The sequence below is a fragment of the Narcine bancroftii genome, chromosome 3 (assembly GCF_036971445.1).
Source record: "Narcine bancroftii isolate sNarBan1 chromosome 3, sNarBan1.hap1, whole genome shotgun sequence".
Taxonomy (NCBI): domain Eukaryota; kingdom Metazoa; phylum Chordata; class Chondrichthyes; order Torpediniformes; family Narcinidae; genus Narcine; species Narcine bancroftii.
This window is the reverse complement of record NC_091471.1, coordinates 297,096,478-297,116,520: the sequence shown is the minus strand read 5'-3', so window position 1 is coordinate 297,116,520 and position 20,043 is coordinate 297,096,478. Positions and strand designations below refer to the sequence as shown.

General features: G+C 39.2%; 1 protein-coding gene across 5 annotated transcripts in view; it reads left to right on the top strand.

Moving 5' to 3' along the window:
- LOC138758958 (protein unc-13 homolog A) overlaps window positions 1–20,043 on the top strand; it is a 290,629-nt gene that overhangs the window by 181,394 nt on the left and 89,192 nt on the right. For all 5 annotated transcript variants that reach the window (XM_069928638.1, XM_069928637.1, XM_069928635.1 and 2 more), the window contains 3 exons: window positions 8,225–8,296; window positions 9,917–10,136; window positions 13,162–13,389. In XM_069928638.1, the coding sequence (XP_069784739.1) occupies window positions 8,225–8,296; window positions 9,917–10,136; window positions 13,162–13,389 (520 nt within the window). The remainder of the gene's footprint in view (window positions 1–8,224; window positions 8,297–9,916; window positions 10,137–13,161; window positions 13,390–20,043) is intronic.

The window sequence follows — 20,043 nt, the reverse complement described above, 5'->3', positions numbered from 1 at the left end:
TCATGTTAGCTGCCAATTGACTTCTGAATGTTGCTGCATTTTATAAGGGTTTATAGTTTTCAAATTCCTTCACATTGTTAAGGTTGACACAGGTAATGTTACATTGCTAAAGATTTTAACTCCTCAAACCAGTTGATCCTGGACGTGGGTGCATTAACTCATTTGTGGATTATGGCACGTGCTTGGGAGCATGAGCAGATGACTCGTGTGCAGATGGCTCTGCAGGCTGGTGAAAAGTGTTGTGACTACTGCTAAGATGCTAAGTCCCAATCAGCATCATGAAAGAGAAGGTTCTACATCTAACTAAGGCTCAACAAGGTCATGTGTGTGTGAGGGATTTGTACTTCAAGAATTTTTTCATTGAAATCTGCCACCTGCTGCAGTTGCCAGAGAGCAACGGTAGAGTGACATGCAGCTTTGCAGTTTCCCTGTAGTAGAAACAGCCATTGACTTCACGTAGGTCACCGAGCATGCTGCATGGAGCCTAAGAAATACTGAAAATGAAAACTCTCCTACTCCCTGAACACCCAGGAAGACATGGGGATGATGCATGACCAGACGGTTCATTCAGGCGGATCTTGGCAATGATCACAATGCCTTCTTTAACAGTGCTGTCTGTCTTTTAAACAACAGTAACAAACCAAAGCATTACTACTGGTCAGCATCAACTTTCCACAAATGAAGAGGTTTATGACTGGTGTACAATTCAACATTGGGAGGGCATCACACTTCCAAATAAAGCCATGCTACCACATACATTATGATAGAGCAAACTGTCTTGTGTTGAAACAATACTCCTGTGGCCTGGATCACTCTGCAGTACTTCCAACAGGTGGAACCATTCTCGGTGGCCTGTGGAAAAAGCTCAACTTTGTCTACAAACAGCACTTAGCACTAGCTTGAATGGAACAGGAGGTAAGCAGACAGTCCATGAGGTTATCCATAAATAACTTGTTGGATTAATACCAGTGATGCAATTTCCTGCTCATAAATAGTACCACACCTTAACTTTCCTTAGTTGCCTAATATCACAGAGAAACAGAGTATGGAGTCAGAGTTATACAGCAGGAAAACAGGCCCTTCGGCCCAACTCATCCTTGCTGACTGGAGCTCTAATAACCAAACAAAATTTATAAATCAAATTGTGCTTTAATGCATAGAAACAACAATTAATTAACCTGTGATCTCACTTAGAGCCTACTGTATGCATGCTTTGCCTGTCCTCATGCTCCTTGGACTGATGGAAGCCTAGTGATAGCAGAAGAAACTGTGTATGACTGGAGGACAGCTCCTGGTTTCCAGCTGTACTGTTTTCATGATTCTCAGCAGTATGGGAGGTGGGCAACAGACAATGGTAGTAGGATTATGAATGCGATCATTCTGAGGCACTGTCACTCCCCTGGGGTGTCACCTCAGCAATTTTTATAATCTGGTGCAGGGTTTATTTCTGGATTGCTCTTTGGCCTTTGGTCTCCATAGCCATGATAGAAGCAGTTCAGGCTCTGTTACAGCACCAAAATCAGAATTTATTTATTATCATGAACATGTCATGAAATTTGTTGTTTTGGGACAGCATTACAGGTGCAATTATTGCTATAAATTAGATTTTAAAAATAAATAAATTAGTGCAAAAGAAGAGAAAGTGACCTAGTGTCTACAGTTCATTTTCCATTCCTAAATCTGACGGAATAACCTGACCATGTGCCGCTGGGTGTTCATCTTCAGACTCCTGTACCCCCTCGACTGTAGCAGTGTGAAGAGGGCGTGGCTGAAGTAGTGTGGGTTCTTGATAATGGAGGCTGCTTTTTGTAGATGTCCTCGATGGAGTGGAGACACATGCCCATGATAGTATGGCCTGAGTTCACCTCCATACCATGCAGAGATGCACAGTAGATTTTTTAGAAATTTGCAAGTCTTTGGTGACATAACAGATCTCCTCAAATTTCTCATGATGTATAGCCACTGAGGAGCCTTCTCCATGATTGCATTGACAGAGTGGACCCAAGACATCCTCAGAGATGTTGACACCCTGGAACTTGAAGTTCTTAAGCCTTTCCACTACTGACCCCTCAATGGTTTGTGTTCCCCCTTCCTGAAGTCCACAATCAGCTCCTTGATTTTCCTAATGTTGAGTGCAAGTTGTTGTTGTGGCACCACTCAACTAGCTTACCTATTTCCCTCTTCCTCATTGCCATCTGCGATTCTGCCAATGACCACGCGATCATCGGCAAATTTGTAGATGGTGTTTGAATTGTGCCTGGCCGCAGAGTCATGGGGTGTTGTGCCAGAGTGCATCTTGCCTTCAAATATTGTTACCTGGATTAAAGTTGTACAAGAGATTTAAAATACCCCAAGGTCACTTGCGATGTACAGTGCAAAGTCTTGTTTGGAATGAATGGCTGAGTGTCGCTTGGGCATCACAATTCTTTGGTCAGTTTCAAAACCCTTGGTCTTGCCCATATGGAAAGTTTCACTGCACTGTGTTCAAAAATATTGCAAGAGTACATGGCATTGGAAAAGATTCCAGTATCAGACTGAATTTGATCTATTGCATTTTAGATGTAGGTGGAATAACAACTTTTTTTTGAATTATCTCTGCTTTTTGTCAGCATAATCTGAATCATTATTTAAGGATCTTTGAGAGCTCTTTTGGACGAACTATATAGACCCCTTCTATTATTTAAGATTCTTCTTTGTTAACAGGTGTCATGAGCATTTTTTCAGTTTCTCTCCTGATTAATAGTGAGCACTGATTTTTTTTTAAATCAAGAGAAATGTTGTTATGCTCCAGAGAACATTGTGAGGTATGGATGGCCGACACGCCTCCACAATTGTATGGGGATTGCCAAAATGACACACTTCCCACTCACTATATATTCTCCTGACTCATATTTAAAGGATAAATGCACAATCTTTGATTAAGCACTGAGGTGATTTCTCCAACCTTTTCAGATATAATGTGCATTTGCCACTGTGTGCCAGTGTATTAAAATAAAATGTCAAGTGTGTGGGTGGGTGGGCATTTAAATTATTTAATACTGAGCATTGAATTATACCCTGTACTTTTGCTGCACTATTTTTTCTCTAGCACAGTTGTTTCTTCTTTTAATTATGCTAGATCACTACGTAGCAAGAGCTAACATTTGTTTTGTCCTTCAATTGAAGAACTGTCTCATTACGTAGCAAGAGCTAACATTTGTTTTGTCCTTCAATTGAAGAACTGTCAAATCACAACATTACAACTGCAATCAAACAGAACACATTAATTAAGTTGGAAATTAAATGTACTTATTGCATCTGATCAATTTCAGAATTAAATTAAAATAGAATTTATTTAACATTTAAGAGTTTCATTTGTGCAACTCTAAATTGCATAATTACATTTGAAATCTGTGGAATTAACAGCTAATATTTTAAAATATAATTGCCTAAATATCATTCATTTCAATTTTTAAAAAAAATATTTACAAAAAATTAAAACTATATTTTCACCTCCAATTTACTATATTTTCACAGCACCATTATAGATGAAAGACATGATTATATACACGTGCTGGTAACCCTTGTGAGCTGTCGGTGAGAGAAATTGAAGATCAAGGAATTGCCATGTGTTAGGGCAGAGTGAACAAACCAATAATACAGTAAACTGTTGAGAGAAATTATTAAGATAGAATAACATCTTTTGCATGGCAAATTATCTTAAATTTAGATGGTAAAAAATGTTTTGGTGCAATTGCAAACTAATTTCAGTTGGCAGAGTTGCATTACCCATTCAAAAAGCAGATGTTTTAACTTGTCAAATGTTTTTGATTATGTTTCATGGAAAATTTGAACAGAAATTCTGTTTGGAGGGTACAGGTTGTGTGCAGTACTATTAAACTAATCACAAGGTTGGCTCATGTTGATAAGACATTCACATGGATGTATATACTAAAACAATTTGTGGTCAAAGGGTGAAAAGTTGTTGACTACCAGACTTTTGCTTGAAAATCACAGTTAATTTGACAGCAATTCCTCTAAATGTTTCCAGTAGAATTGTCTACTTTTAGAAAAAATAATAGTTTGTGACATTTAAGCCATTTTATTAGGACTTACTGGTAACTAAAGAACTATTGCCTTCGTACAAAAATGTGTGGATTTGGTAGTCATTTGTGCATGTTGGTCTAGTGACTTCAATATATTAGCGTGTTAAATGTAATGGTAAATTTGTTTATCATTGCATATAGTTAGATACTACTTACTTTCTAAACCAGTATGATGAATTTACTTCAAGATTTATTGTCATAGTAATAAAACAGTGTCATACTATTTGATTTTTATTTTGCCTGCTGCAAGGTGGACAGATTCACCACCAACAGGAATTATCTAAGCGCCTTTTACAGTCAGACTTAGAGTGAGAGAGAAGCAAAAGAGAGTCTCTTCCCACCCCCTCCCCCCCCCCCCCACTCCGAGTCATTACGTGTCCATAGGTTCGCCTCCAGTGTATCCCGGCTCCAATACCTGGTATCGCTCCAGCCAGTTCAAGCCAGTATCCAGGCAGTCCGCAGCCCGGCACGAGTCTCCTGACAGCAGTCTCCAGCAACCCAGAACTTCCATGGCTTCTTTGCCTTGAGTCACCAGCAGCCCACCGCATGCACTGGTTCCTCAACCACAGAGCTCCCTCACTGGTTCGCCACCTTGGTCACCATCTCCGTGGTTCGTCTTCTCCCTCTCAGACAGTGCGTGATCTTCCTATCGTGCCCTGCTCCAGTCCTCCATTTCCCAGGAATCTACAGTCCCTTGTGGCTGCTGACAATTAATAGGTGTCGCCATCTTGGGTACAGTTCTGCCGTCGCGGGATTTCAACTAAAACCACCCCTGACTCCCTCAACGGGCCATAAGGAGCTGACAGCAGTCAACTGGGCGGCTGGATCCTGCGGGAGCGCTGCAACTCTGCTCTCTTGTTCTCCGCAGGACTGCACCAGTGGCAGCACCGCCATCTTCCCTCAAAATATTATCATAATTGGTTTTGGTGTATGACAGTGAAGGACTATATCCATTGAATGTTAATTAGTGTGGAAAAGCACCATGATATGGCAGATAATAGGAGTAGCCTGCCAGGTAGGGCATGTTAGTGGATATTAGAGTACCTTGTTTTCCTGTGGGCAGGACATAATGTTAATGCTCATCACAAAATGTTGTCAAATGCCCTCTTTTGAGACTATTCATGATGTGTCTAACTCCATGAGCCTTCCTATTCAAATTTTTAATGTAGCTTCCACATGCTTCTCTTTGGATCACTTGTGCATGATGTCTGGCTGAGTCAATTGATGTAGATGCATCAATCTGTGATGGTTGTGGAAGTGTCATTCTCAAGGGCATTCCTACCTCCTCAAATTAAAACTGATAATTAAAGCATTAAAGATAAATTGTGACTATTATTTATAAAAATGTCAATAATTTTCTTTCTGTTTGACATGAATATTTTGGGATAAGTTGGAATAATAGCATACATTGTAATTATTTCATTGTTGAGAAAAATAAAGGCTAGGAACCCAAATTACTTAAGATTTTGAAAACTCTATTCAGATATAAATCAAACATGAGTTGGATTGCAACAGAGGTGTTCTATATATTGAACAAAAGATTATGACTTAGATTTCACATGACTAATTCTTGATTGAAACCAGATTTCTTTGGTTAAAATAGATGATGAGTAAGCCGTAGATATTCATTCATGGTTGCTACTGTTAAAAATGCAGTGTGGTGACGATCTCATATATTATCCTGCTTCTGAAATTCAGCTCCATTGAAGTCAATGGATCTATATTTTGGAAGCACATACTATTTATTCCTCCTACCCCCTCCCCCCCACCCCATCCCAAATAACCGTTCTCATTCTCCAATGCAGTCATCTGTTCTTGTAGGTTTCTGCACCCAAATCTATTTCAGTTTATGATCAGGAATTTTTTTTTTAAACTGTGTATGTTAAATTTTGCAGAATATTTGGAAAGTGTCCTTCCAACGATCTCAGTCCATTGTGTCAATCTTCACCTCCTGTCAATCCACTCCGCTTCTCCCCATATCATCTTCATCACAGAGCTCCACACAGTATTTCCCTCCAAACTAATTCAAAGCATCACTTAACAATTCCCCATACATTATCTTAACCCTGCAAAACATTTAGCCAGAGTATTCTAACGATTCTTGATTCTAGTATTTAAAAAAAAAATACACAGGTTAAATTAAATTTAACCTGGTAACAGGCCTTTCCAACCCACACGCCTGAGCAGTCCAAACACCCCAATGAACTTGCAAGCCCTGTACATTCTTTTTGAATGGTGGGAGGAAACCCAGGCAGTTTGTACAGGTAGACGGTATAAACTCCTTACAGACAGTGCAGGATTCAATCGCTGGCGCTGTAATGGTATTGCACTAAACACTTTGTTAACTGTGCTGCCCAAGGACCTAATAAATTTCCATCGATATTAAATAAGTATTACCCCTCAAGTAAAATATCTCAAATTAATCAAAAGTATAGCACTGAATAGATTTATCTGTAATATTTTAAAAAACTACTCTCTATTGAGCCAGAAGATACAGAAAAGTTCTTTTTTTTTTCAGTTGCATAATTGTCAAATAGAAACAAAAGCATAAATTATAAAAACTAAAATCATTGGTTGAAAATGGCCCAAGCTTAGTTATGTGAACACAATCAAAAAGTATTTCTAAATTGCAAAAGATGTCCATGATGAGTGACCTTTTGGTTTGTGCTATAATGTCAAGCTTGTGATGTTTTTGAATCCACGTATTAATGTTTTGTAATTTATTTCATCATTGCATTCACTTTGTGCAGGCTATGGTAAGTGCTTTATATGTGGTCTATTCTCGATTTGGTGAAGATCTGGTAGTGTCGAACAATCAATGAACCAAAGTAAATTGATCTAAATCTGACTTGTGCAACATGAATCCCCATAGGGAAGATTGATTTAGCTACAACATTTCAAATTTACAGAATCCACGCAAGTTCGAACATAACATAAGCCTAAAAATTAACATTTTGAATGCTATATTTCATAATCATTAATATTAAAGGCAACATCTGATGCAGATCCAATAATAGAAAAATGCTAAAAGTCTTATGCTTTAGACTGGAGCAAGAAAACAATTTTTGTGAAACTCGCCCAGAATCCAGTAGACTTTTTATTGTTTGTGTTTTTGACGCAGTTTTATTTAGCGAGCTGTTACGTGTCGTAATGGAAAGGGACTACACATTGTCTGTGAGGATCTACACCAAATTATATCTCTGTGAATTGGTTCAGAGTTCATGCACTTCCACTTCTAATTGTTTTCTTTCTTGCCATGTTTTATCATGTGTAAAATTATTTGAATTAAATTGGATTATAAAGGCAGCAACTCTGCTTCACAATGACCGAGCAATAAAGATATTGTTTCAATGTGGTTTGTACACCAGCAAATATTAACATTCATAATTATGGCCCATATAATAGTGTGTGACAATAAAGGAATTTTGAACACTAGTAGACGTATAGTTTGTGATGTGCCAAATAATATTGAATTCCTGCTGGAACGCATATATTCTCAATCCTTGTTTCACCAGTAATACACTGCTGTGGTATATTTTCTGTAATGCAGGTCATTCCAGAAGCTGGTAATGTAGAAGCTGTTGACACATATAGAACTGTTTCTGATTTTGATACTCCAAAGGGACTGAACTTACAGATACTGAAAGCATCATTCTCAGTATAACTCTAATTACCTTGGCTCTGGCCTCTTTCCCCATTTTTAAAAAAGTAGTTAATAGAAATGCATTCACGTGCTAAATGCAGAATCAGTAAAATCGTGTCAGCCTAAGCTTCTGGCTGATTATAGGGAAACGAGTCATGATTTCATCCACAGGCCATCCATTGCATAATAGTAAACCCAGTGGCAAAAATTTTTTTTTAAATTCAGCAAGTTTATTTTGTACACTAGTGTGTAATTGCAATGCTTGCTTTGGGATTCTTTACATCCTTACATCCTTAAATTGTAATTGCTTTAATTTGCTGGCTACATGATTCCACTGGTTGTTGAACAAGCAAAGTTGCTTCCTTTCTGTGGAGCCTGGGGAAAGGTGATTCATTCTTGATAATGCCTTTCTCTATCATTTTGTATATATTATTTGTCCAAAAATCATTTTCTGTCTATTCTGAAGTGCAGTTAATGAATCTTTTTGTTTACATAGTCATTGGTACAGTCAAGAAAAGCTGGCATCACTTCTGCATTGGCAACTCGTACTCTTAATGACGAAGAACTGGTAAGAGGAGTACCTGTATAATGTTTTGTTCCAAAGGTAGAACATGTGAATAATAAAACTTTTCTTCAAGGTGTAGAAGGGTCATTAATCAATTCATTTGTTTTGTTGAAGAAAGAACTATGTCAGAATCAGAATTTGTCATGAACAAGTCACAAAATTTGTTACTTTCTGGCAGCAAACATTTGTACAAACCACCTTACAAAAATAAATAAAAATATTGCTCAAAAAGTCAAAGTAAGGGAGTGTCTTTTGGTTCGTTCATCATTCAGGAATCTGAGGCAATGGGGAAAGAAGCTGTCCTTGTGCCAGATGGCAATGGGGAAAGAAGCTGTCCTTGTGCCAGATGGCAATGGGGAAAGAAGCTGTCCTTGTGCCAGATGGCAATGGGGAAAGAAGCTGTCCTTGTGCCACTGAGTGCACATCTTCAGGCTCTCTGGTAGCAGAATGAAGAGGGCATGGTCTGGGTGGTGGGGGTCCTTGAGGAAAGAGGCTGCTTTCTTAAGACACCACCTCTTGTAGATGTCCTTGTTGGAGTGAAGTCTGGTGCCCGTGATGTGTCAGGCCAAGTTGACAACCCTCTGGAGTTTCTTCTTGTCCACGAGTGAAAGGATTGAGTATATTTCAGACCTTAAGAATGGGATGTTATCTTCGTAAAGACTTCCTTTAGACTTGACAGTGCCAATCTTCCCTGGTAGACATTCAGTCTTCCATATCTATGGACTTGAGGTCATCTAAAACTCTGTTGTCTATATCGGGATGTGTCCTAAATCCCACACATTCACCATGTGCCTACTGAGCTATAATGGCTTCTGATCTCGCATTGTCTCAATTTTAAAATTCTGACCCTTGTTGACAGATTTCTCCTTGTCCTTCCTTCCCCCTTTGATACTGCTAATTTTGTGATCTTTGCACCATCCAAATCTGGACTCTTGTGCAATCTCTGATTTTAATCACCCAATCCTTACTAGCTAGCAAGAGCCTAATCTCCAGAAGTCATTCTCTAAATCCCTTCACATCTTTTCACCTCTATCATTCTCTCTTCACCTGGCTCATATGCTCCCTTTTAAAAATGCCAGATGTTTTAAAATATAATACTCTCCAGGATCTTTTTTTGGAAAAATATGTGTTTGGATATATTAATAGGAATATTATTCAAAAGTCATGAAAATTTGTAAGTCTGGTAACACCAAATTCACAAGGGTGCACAATTATTTGGTGTTTTATTGTTATGCAATTTTAAAACATTGAACATAATTTTATTGCAGCATAATTAGGCATTTTGTTAGTGGAAAGGAAATAGACTTTCCATGTAAAAAGCAAAAGTAGTTCAACAATGCACTGGATTATCCCACCTTGGATGAAATGAATCCATTGAATGTCATTATAGTGGAAGAATAGAAGAGAAGGGATGAACATTGTGCTTCATTTGAAAGCATTTCGGTTCATTTCCAAGAGTTGGCATTGGATCACTCACTACAGCAGTAAAAACTTTGAATGGGATTCTCTTAAAAATATATCCAAGAGAGGGGATGAAGGTATTTTAATGTTGTACTGAAACATTGTTAGATGTGATCTTCCATGTTTTCAAAAATATTGCTAATGCAAGATTCTTGTTCGTAGAAAAATCATGTTTACAAAAAGACCTTGCAAGCCTTAATCTACCCAATTTCTTGCACAACACCACACAATTTTGAAGTGTGGACAGCAACCACTCCCACCTATTGTTATGAATGTGAAGGCTTGTTGTGGGGGATTGCTCGCCAGGGCATGCGATGCACTGAATGCGGGGTCAAATGTCATGAAAAGTGCCAGGATCTTCTCAATGCAGATTGTTTACAGCGTAAGTAATTTGTTTGGATTTCCCACTCATTTGGAACTTTGTAATGCATTGTAAAATATTCTTTGACTACAAGTATTGAAAGAAGATGGACTGTTTGAACTATTTAAATTTGAAAAATGCATGTAGTCCAAGCACATTGAATCCTCTTTTTTTAAGGTACTTTGTGGTTGGACAAACTTCAGTGTAGTTCAAAGCTGAGGTGGAACGAGGCAGCTGTTTTTTACTTGAGCAGAATATGTCACCGCTCCACACACTATTGCTGAGCAAACTTTATAAAATCTCAAGGTTGTATTGGCATGACTGGGACTCAAATTGCTGTTAGTAGATAGCAAACTCAGTTGATCTATCATGTTTCCACAGCTGCATAAAATTAAAAATTATATGCATTGATATAATATTTGGAATGTATAAAATAAATGGTTTACATAAATTATTGTTCAAAATAAAAAAAATTAACTTCCTTAATCTGAGCATCTAAACCTGCTGCAGGCAAATGAGGTGCTGGGTCTTTTTAAATCGGATCATAAATAGAATGGCCAAATGGTAGAATGGGGTGCATTAATTACATTATTTTAAACCATTGCTGATTGAGGCTTGATGTTTATACAATAACAAGTTTTAAAGTTGAGTTATTGAAATTGCTTTTGGCGAAAATTGACAGTAATTTCTGGCAAGTAAAGTTAGGATTAGGTCTTCTCCAAATTAATGGGTTAAGCACTAACAATGCCAGCAATTAAGATTAACATCATTAATGGATATAATCTATCTATTTAAGTGTTTTTAATAACATTTGGATATGTGGAAATTCACCTCCTTTCATTGGTAAGGCAGCTTTATTGTTTATATGCCTGATTACAGGATTCCTAGAGCAAATACTATCCCAAGCTCTGTCATGGATAGAGATCACTGGAGAGAGAGAGGAAAGATTCAAGGATATAGTCAAGACTGCATAAAAACTGCAGCATTCCCACTAAGGAATTGTGGAGTAATTGAGTTTTACAGCATGAAAACAGGCCCCTTGGCATAACTAGTTCATGCTGAGCAAGTTGTCTGCCTGAGCTAGTTCCATTTGCCTTTGTTCTGCCCATTTCCTCAACCTTTCCTATCTATGTATCCGTCTAATGGTCTTTTAAATTTAATAATTGTACCACCTCCATAGTTTCCTCTGGCAGCTCGTACTTCTATCACCACCCTCTGTGTAGAAAAGGTGTCCCTCAGGTCCATTTTAAATCTTTACCCATTACCTTAAATCTATTCTCCCCCCCCACCACCCCTTTAGGCTCCCCTACTCTGGGGGGGAAAGGCTGTGACCCTGATAAAATGACTCCTCAGCCTCTGATGCTACTAGGGGAAAAGTCTCAGCCTATCCAGCCTCTCCTTATACAGGAAGTGGACTAATCCCAGAAACATTCTTTACTGCGCCCTTTTCAGTTTAATGATATTTTTCCTGCTGCTCCCTGGTCTTTATCTGCTCAAAGTGGAGAACACAAGAAAAAGGAACAAAACAGGCCATTCAGCCCATCAATTCATCTCCACCCTGAGCTAAACCATTCTTGCATCTAGACAAGATCACAAGATACAGAAGTAGGCCATTCAGCTTATCGAGTCTTCTCCCCAACTCCACCCTGAACTTAACCCATTGTTACATCATTGAGAAGGGGCATTCAGAAGGTAAAAAAAAGAATGACACTGTGAAACTTGTGCCCAATCTAAACTGACAAAACCCCACCCTATTCAGGCCACATCTTCTGCAATCAATAAGGATTTTTATGCACAAAAGTCGTGTTATCGCTTGCTTGCATTTCAAAATAAATAACAGATTTATCATTTTTGTTGATTGAAAAGGCAGATCACGCAGTCCTTTAATGTAACCCAGAGCAGCACGCTGGCTTTCCAGGGCAAAAGGGGGTAGACTGTGTAGCACACCAACAGCCCTGCTGCCTGACAGCTCTGCCACTCTGTTCCACCTCCTCTCCCCCCCAACAATCCTGCCTCCCCACTCCATCTCTCCCCCCCATCGATCCTGCCACCTCGCTCCATTTTCCTCCCATCGATCCTTCCTCCCTACTCTATCATTCTTCCATTCCCCTTTCCTCTTGCCCCATCTCCCCCTATCACCCCCACACCGATCCCAGTGCAGTATGGGAGCAGAGCAGGGCAGGGGAGCAGCTTGAGGGGGCAGGCAGCATGAGAAAGTGAGGTGGGGGAGCGGCTCGAGGGAGCTGGGCATCAGGATAAGCCTTGCGGAGTGAGTGAGCACAGCCTGACGGCTCCCCCACCGTTCTGCGACAGAGCAGTGGGACGATAGGGCTGTCAGCGCGATGTCAATCGTCTTACCTTTCTTGTTTGGAGCTGCTTTCAGCACCAATCCTTTTATGCAGGAGGTGGAGCGACTTTGCTCCACCTCTGACGCTACCGCCGTTGGCAGAGGAAACCAGATCGCGTTGGACCTGCCAATCCACCTTTGGACCTTTTATGCAGGTTAGTGAAGCGTCTTAAAGGCAGAGATCTTTGCAGATCGCTAATTTTCACTATAAAAGGGCCTAATGGTAGCCTCGGATTCCCCTCCTTGTAACCTCCAAAATGATTGGAAACAAGTCATTCTCAATTACAAGGGAGTGCAGAAAAAGAACATGATTATCTGATTTCACCTCTGTTGAATCAGATATATTCTCATTTCATTATTAGCGCTGATTGAAATCATGAGAATGGAAATGACCATGGATGCAAATCTGGATCTTGTTATTCTGAAACTTTGTTATGGTACGCTCATGCATATTATTCCAAGTTGAGCGGTTTTTCTAAGTTTAATAGTGTGTTTCCTTCCATTTATGATTCATTGATAATTTCTCATAGGTTAAAAGAACGTTCTATTTAAAAAAAGCCAATTTCTTGTTTAAACAAGTGATTTTGAGTAATTTTACGATGTTTGGGATCTTACTGAATAACCAATGTTTTAATGGTTATGATTTAAATACAGTCGTCTCCCGTATTTAATTGCCTACTGGTTCGAACGCAACTCTAGGTGCTGCTGAAAAGAGTTCGAAGCACGGAGCAGAAGATCGAACACAAAATATCATTATGGTTCTTAAGGACCGAATGAAAATCAGAGAAAGAAATAAGCCGGAAATTTTTGAACTTATCCAAGAGGTGTTTGCGCTTGTAAAGTCTGTCCATGTACAGCAGATGAAGGCAGTCAAGCAAAGTGTATTGGATGGCACATCGAAATGGTCAGCAAAAATCAACATCACTGGTAGGCTTTTAAATTTTTGATAAAGGAAACCAAAGGACTGTCCTATTTTCATTTCCTATTCAAATGGTCGAACCAAAAGATTGCATTTACTCTCTAATAATCCTTTGATACCATATTCTGAAATCTGAAATGTCTTTTGAAATTATAGTTTTGCAACGGGCTGAATATATTGATATGCAGACGATACTAAGATAGGTGGAATAGTGGATAATGAAGAAGGTTTTCAAGGATTGCAGAGGGATTTGGGCTGCTTAGAAAAGTGGGCTGAAAAATGGCAGATGGAATTTAATGCTGATAAGTGTTAGGTGCTTCATTTTGGTAAGAAGAATCAGAATAGGACATATGTGGTAAATGGGAGAGCATTGAAGAATACAGAAGAGCAGAAAGATTTAGGAGTGACGGTACATCGTTCCCTGAAGGTAGAAACTCGCGTGAATAGGGTGGTGAAGAAGGCTTTTAGTATGCTGGCGGTGATGTTGAGATTGTATAAGACGTTGGTGCGGCCTAATTTGGAGTTCTGTGTGCAGTTCTGGTCGCCTAATTATAGGAAGGATATAAACAGAGTGGAGAGAGTGCAGAGAAGGTTTATCAGAATGTTGCCTGGGTTTAAGCATCTGGAGTATGGGGAGAGATTGGACAGATTGGGTCTTTATTCTTTGGAGCGTAGAAGGTTGAGAGGGGATTTGATAGAAGTATTTAAGATTATGAAAGGGATAGACAGAATGGATGTGGATAGACTATTTCCGTTAAGAGGAGGAAGGTTTAAAACAAGAGGACATGAGTTAAGAATTAAGGGGCAGAGGTTTAGAGGTAACATGAGGGGGAACTTCTTTACTCAGAGAGTGGTAGCTGTGTGGAATGATCTTCCGGGAGAAATAGTGGCGGCGGAGTCAATTGTATTATTTAAGAAAAGGTTGGACAGGTATATGGATGAGAGGAAGATGGAGGGTTATGGGCATTGTGCAGGGAGGTGGGATTAGAAAGGGGTGTTTGGTTCGGTGTGGACTAGAAGGGCCTAATGGCCTGTTTCCGTGCTGTAATTGTTATGTTATGTTATGTTATTTTGTAGGTTCCTTGTGTAAAAAAAAATTGTACTGAAGAAAATATTCAATAGGGTATAGACAGGATGCGGAATCGGGCGGGGAAGTGACAGATGGAGTTCAATCTGGATAACCATGCAGATTGAGAGTTTGTACTTGAAGGTAGTGGTGGTGACTATGGCTGTGGAGGAACAAAGCAATCTTGGGGTTCAAATCCATAGATTCCTCAAGGTTGCCACACACATTTGAGTCATGAGGTAATATTGCAGCTCTATAAAACTCTGGTTAGACCACACTTGAAGTATTGTATTTAGATCTAGTTACTTCATTGTAGGGAGAATGTAGAGGTTGCAGAGGAGATTTGCCAGGCTGTTGCTTGGATTGAAGAACATGCCTTATGAAGCGAGGTTGACCAAGCTAGAGCTTTTCTCTTTGGAGCGACAAATAATAAGAGGTGACTTAATACAAGTGTATAATATTATAAGAGGCGTAGTTAGGTTGGACGGCCAGCATCTTTTTCCTGGGGGTGACAATAGCAAATACTAGAGGACATCTGTTTAAGGTGATTGGAGGAAAGTTTAGAGAAACATCAGAGGTATGTTTTTTTTTACACCCAGAGTAGTGGGTGCTTGGAATGCATTGCTGGAAGTGGTTTCAGATCCTGGTACAATGAGGACATTTAAAAGATTCTTATATAGGTCCATGGATGCAAGGAAAATAGGTGATGAGTTTGCAGTTGGGAAGAATGAGTTGTGTGAAGTAGGTGGGCCGATGGGTCTGTATTAGGCTATACTTTTCTGTGCTCAGATTCTGATGATCTGGATACAAAATCTTTGGCTTTGCTTGCCTTTTTTTTAAAATTTGCCTCCTTGGTGATTTTGGATTCATAATTATTTTCAAATAGGTTATGCAATACTGTAATTATTCAGATGTCAGGAATTTTCTTTAATTGGGTTAGTAAATGGGAGTTTACTCTAGTGTCTGTGATATTATTGTGACAGTCTAATTTCCCTTTTTAGTTCTGCATAACCAAATCTTGCTGAAACCTACAAATTTATTTCAAGGGTACCAAGAACTGAATAGAAGATCATTTGGATATATTGTTAACATTTATTTTGCTCACACTGTGTCTAAGTAGATAAAGCCAACTATTCCTGAAAAAAATCACAAGTTTCAAAATTCTAACAATGTAACTTTGGCTGGATACATCTTAACATATATCCTGAATAATTGTCATTGTTACAGCATTCATAGTCTTAGCGAGGATAAACTTAACACATTAATGACCCATTGGTCTTGCTTTAGCTTCTTTACAACTGAACTCAATTAAAATAAGGGAGAAATTAGAACTGGTCTTGCAAATTGCTGGTGCCAAGAAAATGCCTGCCAAGAAGGAAGTACAGTACATTGCTCTAACTTTTGATTAGTCATGTGGATAGGAAGCAATTCCTATGCTAAACATCTTTTTGGACAATAGATGTCTGAGACCATAGGTAAGTATTTATTATTTCAAAGGGAGGCAGATGAACCAGGAAAATATTCAAGAGGGCACCAGGCTTTTCAACTGCTTGCTTGAAAACTCTGATGCAGAGTTATCCTTCTCTCCTTTGGGTTTTTTTTTAAAAAGAACCTTCTCAGAGAAAGTGTAAAGATGGCCTGAAATATGTTTGTGTTGTAGATTTGGCAGTAAGTACATGGAAACAATGTTGTATTCTGTTCCATGACTTTTATCAAGTTGTCAAGGTATCTGCTCACACTAACATCTCCATTAATCAAAATTCTCACAGCATTGTTAGTCTTTGCTTTATTAATTACTTCCAGTAATAACTGCACCACATTTCACACCAACTTCTCTCTGATGGAGTTATTTCTACTCATTTCCTCAGATGTCAAATCACACAGCTATTTTACCATGATGGATGTATTTTATTTGAAGCGTCACCAGATTCTCGACATTTGCATTGCAGAAGGTTGCAGAAGCTGTGCACCATGTGCTGACATTGTAAGAAGGAATAAACATTCTGACAAAGTTGGGGAAGGGCCATGACCGTGGCAAATTGCAACAGTGGAAGCTTTGTGCAGGATTGTATTTTGCATCCCTGCTCACCTACTTCCCTTTGGGTGGCATCTCAGCCAATAGCCACTTTCAGGTGCTCAGACACAGATAATGTACAGGCAGACGCGGCTGGGGGAGTGCAGCTGGGATGTTCAGGTGGCTGCAGAGAAGATGCCTTTCTGTTACCTGAACGTGCAGGCTGAAGGAGAGCCACGTCTGAGCAAACGCCTGTGGACTGTGGCCGTAGTCCCACTGCTGCTTTCAGGTGCAACGGGGGATTCTCGGAGCCGGAGAATATACCTACAGGAGGGGGTTAGGTAAGTGCTCCTCCTGGCCGGGTTCTCCACTTTCAGGTGGCCTCCCAACAGCCACAATGGGGAGAATAGGTGCTTTATGGTCGGGTATTCTGGCCACCTGAAAGTGGCTGAAGTATTCTGCTTGACAAACTCAAATGCCTTGACAAGTTCTTCTCTCTCTCTTGCATTTTGTTTCATGTATTAAACATGTGCAATCCTTTCTGCTAATGTTTGGGAAGGTTCCTTGTCAGTTGATCTCACTGATGTTTAGATGTTGGTACTGCAATTGTTTCAGGAGCTTGGTCAGAAAAGGGGAATTGTGACACAATTAAGACTCTGAGATGTGATGCTTTCTCATCCTTTACTTCTATTAGACTAACCTGGGTTATATATATGTATATGGAAAGGTGACATCATGACGTGGGCGTCATGATGTCCACCAAAGGGTGGGCTTATACCCAACATGAATCACTGAGTATAGGAAGTAAGGCACAGGTTTAGAATGTGACTACTTACCAGTCCTGCTGGAGGGGATGCCGATGTTCACTTGTAGGCTGGTTGCAGATATTTTGAGGTGTTTGGGTTTAACACATGGTTGAGTGCAGAGCATGAAGAGCATCCCTTCCAATATCCAATGTCAACTCCAACATCGCTGTAATTTATTCCTTTCCTTCCCATTACCCATTCCACCTCCTCACCCTGTGGCCATGCATTCAGATAGGCAAAATTGTCCTAGACTGTGGCAACTTAGTACAGACTAAATTCAATTCTTGGAGGCTAAAAGCAGCTGAAAATTATGCACCACTTAGGTGGGAGGGGAAAAATATCAAAGTTAAGAAAACAAGCACATAAAGCTGATTTGTGGGGCGTGGCAAGATGGCGTAAGAAACAGACGTGCCTTCCAGTCCTCTCCTGACTCTGATTTATTGTTTTGTTTTTAAGTGCCCGTTAAAATTCTTTAAAAAGTTTTAAAATAGTAAGAGTAGTTGAATTAATGCCTAATGGTACATTTGTTTAAAAAAAAGTAAAAGAAAACACCAACAGATTGTTAAAAAATTACATTTCCCGAAATTATCTGAGCCTACCTGTTTACAAGAAGCCAGGACCCAGCGTGGAATGGATCCAGGAGAAGAAGCGCAGGATTCGGCATTGGAGCTCTGTTCTGTACCGGTAGGGCTCTCTAAAAAAGGCACTCGGCAGCCTTTAGAACAAAGGGCTGGCCGGGTGCGTGTATTTCAAACAGCAACCGCTGTGAGCGCTGTCACCGAGACTTTGACAGCTGAATCAGCTGGGGCGCCGCCAGCTGGAGAGTTAAAGAGCCGACCTCCGATTGATATAGCGGTGGCGCTGCGAAATGCACCACCAGTCATGACATTTTCCCCAGGTATGGATATAATGGAAGCTTTTGATGAAATATGGCTTAAGGATAAGGATAACCCTGACTATCAGCCTCCTGATGTTGCTGAGGGGGCTGTGGCAGGAGTTTCTACACGGAGTCATACTGCAAGAAAGGCTGCTAAACCAAGGGAAGTGACAGAAGACCCTTTGGTTTCTCAGAAACAGCAGGATCCTATGTCTGAATCTACTTTTGCTGATATGATTGTTAAGAATCTTGAATTTAAGATGTATTCTTCAATGAAACAGCTCGGTAGCTCGATAACCCACGTCCATTCTAAGTTTAATGAATTGGTGAATATCAATACTCAACAGATGGCTGACTATGGAGCATTTAAACTTGAAACCACTGAAAGACTTGATATGTGTGATCGTTTAGTTGATGTACAAGATCAACTGCAAGATGTAAACAAAGCAATTGAAGCATTGCAGATTCAGAATAAAAATCTAACAAAAAAAGTTGATTATTTGGAGAACCAATCTAGACGGAACAATGTAAAAATTGTTGGTTTGCCAGAAGGTATAGAAGGGCCAGATCCAAGAAAATTTTTTACCGAATGGATTCCATGAGTGTTAGGGCAAGATAAGTTCCCTGAAGGTTTAATATTGGAACGTGCTCACAGAGCTTTAAGAAGGAAACCTTTTTCAGGACAGAATCCGAGACCTGTTCTGGTCCGTTGTTTAAATTATTGTGATAGAGAGACAATTTTACGTGTGGCTATTAGAAACGCTCAGCAAAATAGATCTCCTTTAACGACGTGAATTTAATTCTGTGAAAGAGTTGTTGTGGAAAAAAGGATACAAGACAACTTTTAGGAACCCTGCGGTATTGAAGATTTTTCAGGATGGATATCAGCCAAAGTTTTTTGACAATCCTAAAGAAGCTTTGGACTTTGCTCAATCTTTACCGATCACGCAATTTCAAGAACGACGTATTCCTCCTCGGTCTCTAAAGTGAGTGGAGATACAAGATGGGAATCAGATTCCAAGAAGAAATGGAAACAATGGTGGTCGAAGTGATAAAATTGATTTAAAAAAAAACATTTTTTTTTTGGAAGATCTTAATCATTGATGATAGTCTAATATGAAATGGGAGTTGGGAGAGGGAACTGGGTGGGCACTATTTTCCAGAAGTCGTCAGCTACGTGTGAGTTATCTCACACCCAGTATTTTGTGGGAGTTACCACATTGTGCGGTTTAAACAGGAGGGGATAGTAGTAACCTCCTGCCTGTTTTTTTATCTTAATTTTTGAGTTAAGGAGTGAAGGTTTTTTTTAATTACTTTTTTTTAAATAAATTTTTTTTTTCTCTTTTTTTATTTGTTTTTGAATGTAGTTTTAAGATGGAATAAGAGAAAGGGTATTTTTTTCTTTTGGGGTTTTTTTTCTTCTTTTTTTTCTTTTCTTTTTTTTTCTTTTTTTTCTTGTGTTGAGTTGTTGTAAGGAATGTCTAAATTGAAGTTTGCTTCTTTTAATGTCCAGGGTTTAAATAATCCCATTAAGCGTAAGAAAGTACTTACTTACTTTAAAAAATTAAAAGTTGATGTGGCTTTTTTACAGGAAACTCATTTGACAGATAAGGAACATTTGAAACTCAAACGTGAATGGGTTGGACAAGTTTTTTATTCTTCTTGTAAAACAGATATGTGGTCGACATATGATTTTATTGCCTGATTCTAATTTTGAGGAATATGTACTTTCAATACCACAAAAGGGATATATATCTGATTTGTATTGTATTTTACAAGAAATTGATAGTAAAAAAGATTGGGATAAGGATAAGTTGAAATGGGAAAAAGATTTAGGTTTTATAATAGCTGAAGAAGCTTGGATGGAAATTTGTCAGAATAGTATTAGGAAATTGGTTA